This window comes from Copadichromis virginalis, linkage group LG1 (assembly GCF_057382275.1).
Source record: "Copadichromis virginalis isolate Kocher_CV1m ecotype Utaka linkage group LG1, C_Virginalis_male_GT1.1, whole genome shotgun sequence".
Lineage (NCBI taxonomy): Eukaryota > Metazoa > Chordata > Actinopteri > Cichliformes > Cichlidae > Copadichromis > Copadichromis virginalis.
Genome location: NC_140618.1, coordinates 19,507,897 through 19,517,863, shown reverse-complemented (window position 1 = coordinate 19,517,863; position 9,967 = coordinate 19,507,897). Strand labels below are relative to the sequence as shown.

General features: G+C 40.9%; 1 protein-coding gene across 1 annotated transcript in view; it reads left to right on the top strand.

Annotated features, from left to right (window-relative positions):
* The first annotated feature begins 317 nt into the window (after positions 1-317).
* aldh1a2 (aldehyde dehydrogenase 1 family, member A2) overlaps positions 318-9,967 on the top strand; it is a 28,373-nt gene continuing 18,723 nt past the window's right edge. The window contains exons 1-3 of the mRNA XM_085453337.1: positions 318-547; positions 8,055-8,159; positions 9,681-9,821. Coding sequence (XP_085309463.1) covers positions 431-547; positions 8,055-8,159; positions 9,681-9,821 — 363 coding nt within the window. The 5' untranslated portion in view covers positions 318-430. The remainder of the gene's footprint in view (positions 548-8,054; positions 8,160-9,680; positions 9,822-9,967) is intronic.

The following is a 9,967-nucleotide window of genomic DNA, read 5'->3' as shown; positions in this document are numbered from 1 at the left end:
TAACTATATAAACTTGGCATAGCTTTTACATGCTGAATTGTTATTACCATTGAGTAATACTACACTTGTGACTATCATAACAATCCATTTCAGACTTTCTCGAGTATGAGCGTGGTCTATTTGTACATGTAACAGGATGAATTAGTGTAGAAAAGCGTCAGCTGTTGGTGAGTGAGAACACTGGAAACTGAGTGCACCGGGAGTGTGAGGTGGGTGGGGTGGATGTGTTCCTCCTCCTTAACACGCATGGCTTTATGTAAATGCTTGAATTTATTTTTCAAAAGGACAGCCCTTTTCTTTACCCAATGAAAATGAACCGCTGCTGACACCTGGCTATAAACCCAGGAAGGAGTCCAAAATCTCAATCAGAACTGTGCTGAAAAAACCCAGAGAGGCGCAGGCAGGCAAGACGAGCGCAGAGACGGCCGCGATGACTTCCAGTAAGATCGAGATCCCGGGAGAGGTGAAGAGCGACCCCGCTGCTCTCATGGCATCGCTCCAGCTGATGCCCTCACCGGTGCCCAACCCGGAGATCAAGTATACCAAGGTCTGTGTCTCTCCACAAACCGCCGCCGACCGAGCAGAGTTTATTTTACGCGTAACGACTCACAGCCTGTACGCGCAGATCTTAAACCTAAACTTGGAAATCTTTAGAAGTAAAGCGAGTTTGTGAGTCAGCAGCTGGAGCTTCAGTGTCAGAGCGTGTGGCTGAAAGCAGACTAGAGGTGATGAAAAATGATCCAGCAGAACTTTAGAGCTTTAAACCTGGCGCGCTGCAACTTTTAATTAGATTGTTTTTCCGCTCGCACGCGCTCAGAGATGATCATTAAATCTTAAACAATCCGTGCACGACTCACTGAAGCGGTGACGAGCGTGTGGCTGATAAAACACGTTTTATTAATATTTTTAGATTGTTGTGTTCTCTAGATAGGCCCATCGCTTCGTGCGTTTTGAAACACAACTGGTTTCCTAACACAGTTCAGCCTTTTTGTTCTTAAAAAAAATTAAACATGGTTAATTGGCCTGGTTTTGCTTGTGGTTAAAAGTGCGCATGGTGCACAACGGCTATGATTTTAAGTAGACGCCAACAACGTATTAACAAAGGGCGTGTCATAGTTTGACCGTGTTTTAAGAAGTGCACCACATGCTAAACTTTTACAACACTGAGTCACGTGGCCAATTTTTTCCGCCGTTTTAATGTAGTTTTTATATTTATTCCATCTGGAATACATTATCCCTAATATCACAGGCCAACCTCATTCCAGGTTACAGCGTGGGAAAACAATTTATAAAATATACTTTAAAGGGGTATAAAATAATGATACTGGGAGACTTGAACCATGTATTGAACCACTGGTTTTTATTTAGTCTATTTTTATTTTCCTTCCTATGTGTTCTCGTCATATTCACTGAGTCGATTTACTGTTATTATTACGGCCCAGGATCATATTAGGCATCAGCTAAAAAGAAAAAAAAAACCGCAACCAAAATAGTTTCTACCTGATCTTTAAGCATTTTTCTATTAATGACATGAGTGATGGCAGCACACTCAGGTCAAATGTTTCCGTTTCTTTTATCTAAGAACAACATATTTAGTGAGGAAATAGTTTAGAATTAAAATTTATTTAAAATATATTTTCTATTGTTCTTTCCTTTTTCTTTTCTTTCTTTTTAAAGATATATATATATATATATATATATATATATATATATATATATATATATATATATATATATATATATATATGGTGAATTGCTTAATCCTGCTTGAATAAATAGATGTCTCTTAAAAAAACAAAACAAAAAAACATTAATTAATCGGATGATGTCACTTTAAGCCTCTGGGCTTTGAAAGTGAGTCATAAGTGATGAGTCACATGAAAAACTGGCATGATATGAGTTGTTTTGATTTGGTTTGATGTCTAGATTATCTTCATTCTTTCAGTTTTATTTTTTATTCATGCTTATGTTGCTGCACTTTTAGGTAAATTCACAGTATCAGTAGCAGAGGTTTGATCATCAGTCTGAGCAGCCTGATTGTGTCTTGCTGCACTTTGTCGCTACTAAAACAGTCTTTTAGCTGCAGAACAAGTGTTTTTATGATTGTAAGATTAAAGGGCATCTCGTGCAGAGGACAGGCTGATGATAATGTGGTGGAAGTTCATTTGCTTTTATAATTGCTCTGCGTTAACACATACCTCAGTGTTTTAAGTGCAAAGGGCACACTACTGCTGCCCTGTAAAGACAATGGTGTGTGTTGTCCTGCTAAAAGCTTTTCATTCCCTCTCAGTGCAGAATGTTAGTTAAAGGAGTGGAAACAACAGTGTACAGGAGGAAATTTAGGAAGCGACTTGGTGAATTAACCCCCAGGAATTTGGATCATCCAGTCCCTGATGGTTTGGTGGACATAGGGGGCAGAAGGGCCCTGATTTATGGGCACCCCTGGCGTGGACTCTCCTCACACCCTGTTCCTGTTCTCCTCCCTGCTGACTGCAAAGGAATCAGCCCACATTGTTCACTGATGCAGTCCTTTTCCCTCAAATATGATTTTTAAACACATTTTCTGCAACATAAAGGCATCTGAAACTTTTTCCAACTTAATGAGAATTCAAAAACTTTAATCAAACTTTGATCGCAGTGACTTTTCTTTGCTTTGCAATGCAAAGATCAGATGACTCCGGAAGCAGAGATATGCTGATCCATTATCGTGCTTCAACAGATCTATAACAGGGAAGCATTTGATTAAAACAAAAGGGATAGTTCAGCCAAGGTTTGCCCCTTGTCCTTTTCACCAAGTCACAAACCACTCACAGTGAAATTGTGTGATCGTATCAAGATATCTTCCTGCTTGGATGCAAATCATATTAAAGTGGCATTTATAGTTTTTTAATACCTTCAGGAGACTTTGTAGTTTTAATAAATACTCTAAAACCTTGAAAAGAAAGCATACCCCCTCCCATCCTCTACCCCCACATTTCTATTATTAAAAGGATCCAACAGCTGGGTTACAAGACAGAAAGAGTTTAAAGCCTGATATTACCACAACGGAAGCCATAAATAAGAGGACGATGATAGCTATTTATTGACATTTTCCACTTGTGCCAGAAGTGGAGAGGAGAAAGACTGATAAATAATTAAGGAGAAAGTATCCCTGCTCTTTGTTGTGGTTTTTCACACTGTTGAGTGGTAATGACTTGTTAAAACAGACACTCGGTGGGACAAATTTAACAAGAAAGGCCCAGCTTTGTTTCTTCTGCTGTGGATGAAGAGTCTATAAAATGTTTTTACATGTGGTGAGAAGAGAGGATTTAGAGGTATTTTACGACATTTTTATTTAGTTATTCTTAAACGTTTGCACATGTCTTGTCTTTCTGATATTATAGAGACTTTATTAGAGACTAGAAACTACAAGAATGCTCCACAAATGTTAATATTAAGCTTCTGATAAAAATGCACTTTTGTATTTGTGTTCATAGCACAAATAAAGTGAGAACGCATCTGAAGAATTGACAAGGACCAGATTCAGTGGCCTTGTTCACCGTCTGAGTTACAGATCTCTTAATCTAATCAAGTTATAAATTTTCATTGTTGCTTTACTCGTGGTGGCATTAGTGCACTTTCACCATAGGAACCTGTGCAGAGCCCCTCTGATGAAGACCCATGAATTTGTAAAGCAGTCTATGCACAGACATCCACTCAGTGTGGATGAATAAGAGACTCCATCAATCTGTCACTGATTGAGATAGTACAGATGGAGGCTTGGGGCTCCCCGATGCTAGGTGCTGTCCACCGGGGTGTAAATTATGACCCTGCCTCACTGTGTGGGTTAGTGGCCCTGCCTTGCCAGAGTCTGACCTGCAGTTCTGGAGTTTTTCACTTCAAAACCACCATCTTACCGCGATCAAGATCAAACAGAGGCAAAGTTAGTGGATACTGTGCAACTAAATGATTTATCACAACGAGCACAGCAAGATCCCCTCCCTCCTTTCTGTGCCTTTGCTTTCACAATCTCCTCGTTCGCACACACATGGCTGCGTACTCTCTAAAACACATCTCTTTGATTGTGACAGGGTAAGTGTGCACCGCCATTAATGTGTCCATTGGTGTGAAATGCCTGCTTGTGCAGCGAGTGTAAATTATCATCTTAGCAGACACGTCAACATCATGTCCCCTGTCTCTTAATCACTTTTTAAGGAAGAGCAGTGACAGCGAGGTTACCCTGTTAACTTCCCATACCTTCAGTCTGCGGCCCTCCTGACAAGAAAACGTGTAAATCCTTACGGTGTCATTATGAAAAACACTTGGCTTCATAAATCTGTTGGAATGGGCTCTTTTTCGCCGGCGAGCACAACACGACACAGCAGAGACCGCTTTTCTAGATGTTTATTTGTCCGTGGAAAAAAAGCATGACATTTCTTTATAAATTACTTCCTCCTTGTCCAGTGATCCCATGAGTGAAACTATGTTAAAACGTTCTTTAAAACCTCCCTTGACCTGAAATATAAAGAGTGGTTAAGTACACAGGAAACCCATCAAACCTCAAATGGTAGAAAAAACACCACGAGTGAGAGGAGAGGTCAGTTTTATTGTTGATTCATGGAAATTAAGCCGCACATGGTCTCGAGGTTTTTTTTCTTTGTTTTATTTTGCTCTGTCTTTCATTAGGACTGCAGATTAAGCTCTTCTAGGTTTTGCAGTAAATAATATTCATATTGAGTCTGATAAAAATTGAGCGTTAGTGTTGGGATTCATTGCCGGCCGAATAAATCTGCCCAGAAACGTTGTCACACTGGCACCAGCATCACTTCTGGGGATGTTATTAGAAAGGTGTGCGTTGTGTTAAGCTTGTTTCTTGCTTAACGTCGTTGTCAGAACAAACAGCCTTTATCAGTTGCCTACTCAAATTGACAAGACAAAGGCGTTTGCCAGGCAGTGACAATGAGGCCGCCCTCGCCAAACCCGAGAGGGCAGGGTGGCATTGTCTCTGGGTGTGTGAATGAAAAACATGAAGGCTCCACGGTGTCAGACATGTGGAGAGGAGTAGGAGAAAAAAAAAGAAAAAAAGAAAATACCAGCTGGTCTCCACTTTCACATGCTCTCCACTCACTTGTAACAGTAGTAATTATAAGAGTTTTGAACGCCATCCAAAACCAGAAAGGAAATAGAGGTCCTGTGATAGGGGAGGATATGAAACTTCCTGCGCAGACGAGTGTTGCAGGTGCCCGTAGGATTCATCTGGCTGTGGAATCTTGGCGTGTTGTGTGTAAACACACACGTATGTAAACCTTCACACACACACGCGCGCGCACACACACAGACGCCCCTAAACCCCCGCGCCCCCTCTGTCCAACCGACGAGAAACGAGTAGCCTTACATATTCTTTCAGCATGTGAGCTGTGAGAAGAAGCAAAGAGCCAAACAGATGTTTTGTTGGCTGCATGAAGTATTTTGGCATTTCATACTTCCCGTTACAGTTCACTCCGAAAAAATGAATCGACACAAATACCGCACAAAGTTTTTATTAACGTGGAAAAAAAGAAGGAAAAAAAGGAAAAGTCGGTATCGTTTACATTTTAAACTTTGTGTAACATGAACAAATCCTGATTTTAACGTTAATTTATTTGTTGTTGTTTTTTGTAATTACAGAAAATTAAAGCTGAATTGAAAAAAATACAATCTTAAATTGTAGTTGTTTATATTGTGCCTCATCTTTTTGTGATCCCCATCCCTCGCAGGCTCGTACCGGATGATGGGACCGGCGATTTTTATAGAAAAGCAAGAGATTTGCTAAATGTTTGCAGCTGCTCTGTGACCCATGCAGAAAGCCCTGACCTATAGGCTTACTCATCCACATCAGGCCTCCTCGTTATTATTCAAGCAACATATATTGGACTCAGTTTTAATCCTCTCTCCCATTTGTATAAAAAGCTGCAGAACTAGATCTTTAAAGAGTTTTTCATACCTCTAGTTTAAAATGAAATATAGAGTAAATAAAACCTGGGATTATTTGTATCCATATTAATTATTTTCTTTCATCTTGCGTGCACTTTTGGGATTTTAGGCCCTGAATGGCAGCACAGACTTTCATAAACATGAACCTATCATGTGAAGTGATAGTAACGACCCCGCAGGGAATGGGAAAGAAAACACAATTAGTCATTTGAAAATGTGAACCCTTGCACTTGCTTTTTCATCCTTGCGTTCTTTGCCCCTCGTCCAAATGATCCTAAAAGCAATTTTAAGAAACCTTGAGAGTTGATTTACGACTCCAGCCTGTCATCTTAATCAAGTCTCTCAATGGAACGAGACAAAAGTCTAACACCAGTCCGAGCCCAGCGAGAGGGCTGAGCCAAACGGCGTCTGACAGTTGTCCTTTTCTGGCTGTGATTTAGGTGGGGCCTGCTCCACTGTTGTCGTGCTTCATCCGTTCTCCTTTAGCAGCATCTTGTGAGAGGGGTTACGCCATGCATAAAGCTACCCATGGTCTGCATTCTTGCTCGGACTGTTGAGGCTGTCAGGGGGCTCCTCTGATTTAGGGCGCCCCACTTCAGTGGCCCCTATAAATTTAAAAACTAATTCAGTGCTCTACAGGACTTTTTGTTTTTGTAGCTGGCCCTCTGCTCCTTATTGTTACTGACAATTTTATGAAGTGCTCTTAATGAGCAGCAGATTAAAGGTGGCCTCTGATGGTAGGCGCCTGAGAATACCAGGCTGGTAGAGGGAGAAGTTACTCAGGCCTTTGTGTGGGGGACGGTTTGGGGGTAAGCAGTGCAAAGGAATGATAGGAAAATGATCGTGTACTGTATTTTTTTGCCTTGTGAAGTGGTACATGGAGATACTGAACACCTTAAACACGTGAATGCGAGGTAATCAGATGCAGAGTCCACATTATGAGCCAGTGAGCCGTGGGAATGATACGGAGGAGGGATTGAGGGAGGGAGGGGGGCAGAGTGATGTATTTTTACTGTGACTCCAACGGTTTTCAGGAACTTCGGCATTTTATACCAGCCCGAAAGTAAACACAGCTAACACTTTACAGCCAATTAAATAGTACTTAAAGCCCGGCGTTTATGGAGGTAAACATGTTGGAGAGTTTAGGGAGGCTACAGCCAGTGGGATACTTGAACCCTGCTCTCAGGTTTGCTCTCAGTACATCAGAACTCCTCTAAAGTAGAAGGAGGGTAAGAGCGAATATATACACAGAGGGATTTGTGCCAGCAGATGTTCTCCTTGCACTCTATCTATCAGGCAGACTGACAGCCATTAAAAACAGTGTGAGTAAGTCAGCCTAATGAATCCAAACATGTCAGCGGGGAAGGAGGTTTTTGTCGCTGACCTAATATGCTGGAGGTACGTTTAAAATTACATATGACACATACATGTACTTCTGTGTCATAACTCTCAGTTTTGGAGTTGTGTAAACATTTATTTTTCTTTTTGCTCGGCAAAGATGTTGCATATGTCTCGTGTTGGAATCCAAGGACTTGCTGTTTAACGGAAGACTTGCTTTAACGCATCACAGAAACCAAGTGCAGCACGTGTTTTATGATCTCGTAAACGAGCAGCGATGTTGTGAAACGTGTGTCTGTGTGCTTGGGGGGTGGGGGGGCGGATTGTGTAGGTGGGTGGGGGTCGAGTGTGTGATTGGGATTTATCTGTACCCCCACATCCACCCACCCCCTTTGTCTGGATGGTGGAGCACTCCCTAGAGAGCAATGCTGAACAGACAGGAATCTGTGTCCAGATTTCCAGAGATTCTCCCTGGACGTGTCGCTGCGTGAGAGCTGTTTTTCTTTCGCAGTCCACAAGCACATAGCTGCAGCAAAATGGTGAAATGAATGCATTACTTAAGATAATATAAATATTTTTAAATAAAAAAAAGAGCAGCCATTGTTGCACGCTCATGCTTAGCATGTTTGGAAACTGCCTTTTCAGGTTTTCAGTGCTACGTGTGAAAAGGATACATTCCAATAATAATTTTGCCTATTTAATGAATTTAAAATGGGTTATATCTCTTACTAAAATGCCCAAATTATCTTCTTCTTTTTTTGCAGATCTTCATCAACAATGAATGGCAGGACTCTGTTAGTGGAAAGGTCTTCCCTGTCTACAACCCGGCTACTGGAGAGCAGATCTGTGAAGTCCAGGAAGCAGACAAGGTAAATGTTATACAATGTTTTATGGTGGAGTATTATTATAAGTATTACATTACATAAGTATAGTTAAACCAAGTAAATGGTTAAAGTCATTACTGTTGATGGATGTAGAAGTTTTTATTGGTAAAACTAATTTTTAACTTGTTCATGTTGGACTAGCGTGCAGGCTTAAACAACAAAAGCAAGCGTTTAGTGGATGTTAGACAATATACAAGATAAAAAAAGATAAAAAAGACAGAAAAGATAAAGACAGAACTACACACACACACACACACACACACACACACACACACACACACACACACACACACACACACAGGTGGGAGGGTAACCCAAGTGAACCTCATGGGGTGGGGCAGATGATCCCAAAGGACAGAAAGCAACATGAGCAGAAAGTAAAACCTCAGCAAGACCCTTGATGTTCAGCAGATACATTCACATGATGTGCAAACACAGAAGAGATAAATGCAGCTAGAAATAACAAATTATTCTTAAAGTTTTTCTTAATTCATTTGCTCCATATTTTTATTCTTGGGCTTTAAAAGAGTAGCTTTAAATTATTCATAGTTCAGTGTTATCTTTATTAATCATATACTTGGCCTTGCTCCATTCCCTTAGTTCATCAGTTTAGCCCCTCCCACTTAAAGCCAGTTTTCTTTTGATTGGCTGTCTCTCACAAACAGCGGGTTTGAACAGCTGCCAGCGTGGCCTCTGTACTCACAGTACAGTACTTTGAGATGAAAACGTTAGGATGCCCTCTCTTTCTCTTTCTCATCACACAGAGCCAAGAGTTAAAAAAAAAAAAAAAAGCTGGTGTAAACTGAGCATGCAGTGAGGTCTGGAGTTTCTGGCTCACAGGGATTACTTTTATACATGATGACCTAATTTTCTGAAACTTAAGCCATGTTTAAAGTGAGCATGTAACAGTATATATATTTGAAAAGCATAATGGAGCTACCTTAAATACATGTAGTACAGTAAAAAGAATAATGAATTTCTCTGTACTTAGGTTTCAGCGCTGGAGAGTCTAACAATGAAAGGTGGGGGGGGGGGGTTACCCATAATCAGGAAACATATCACTTCATTTGCATCGCAAAGATTAAAAAAAGTCACACTTTAGGGTTAAAGTTGAGACTTTCTGTGTATCTTAGTGAGTGCCCTGTAAAAGGTTAACCATCTTTTTATTGGATAGGGCAGTGCAGAGAGTAGGAAAGTGGGGAGAAAGTGAAAACATGCAGGAAATGGTCTGTAATGAACTCCAACTCTGGCTCCTGCAGTAAGGACGCTATCCTTTGGTACATGCGTTGCATGCTTAAACAGGTATAGCAATAGTGTTGGCCTGGAGTCTAGTCTTTAGCCGTCATACATGAGTGAAATAGCTGGATCTGAAATATTAAAGAAAAGCAAAAGCACGATATGAGACAAATCATCTTCAGCATTCAGCATATACACTTCTATGTCAGATGTAGGCCTGCTAAAATGCAGAGACAGATCATGAAGTGACATGTTTTTTTTCCCCTGTAGGCTGACATTGATAAAGCCGTGCAGGCAGCTCGCCTGGCCTTTTCTTTGGGCTCTGTGTGGCGAAGGATGGATGCTTCAGAGAGGGGTCGACTGCTGTCCAAACTGGCTGACCTGGTGGAGAGGGACAGTGTCTACCTAGCAGTAAGTGGACAAATACTGGGAATGTTCTCTTATTTTTCCTCACATGTTATTAAATGCATTTTATGCCTTTTGGAAAGAAGGATCTACAGTTGCTTTTGTGCTTGATAGTACAAATACATGCAAATTCTATTTATCCCCTTTGTATA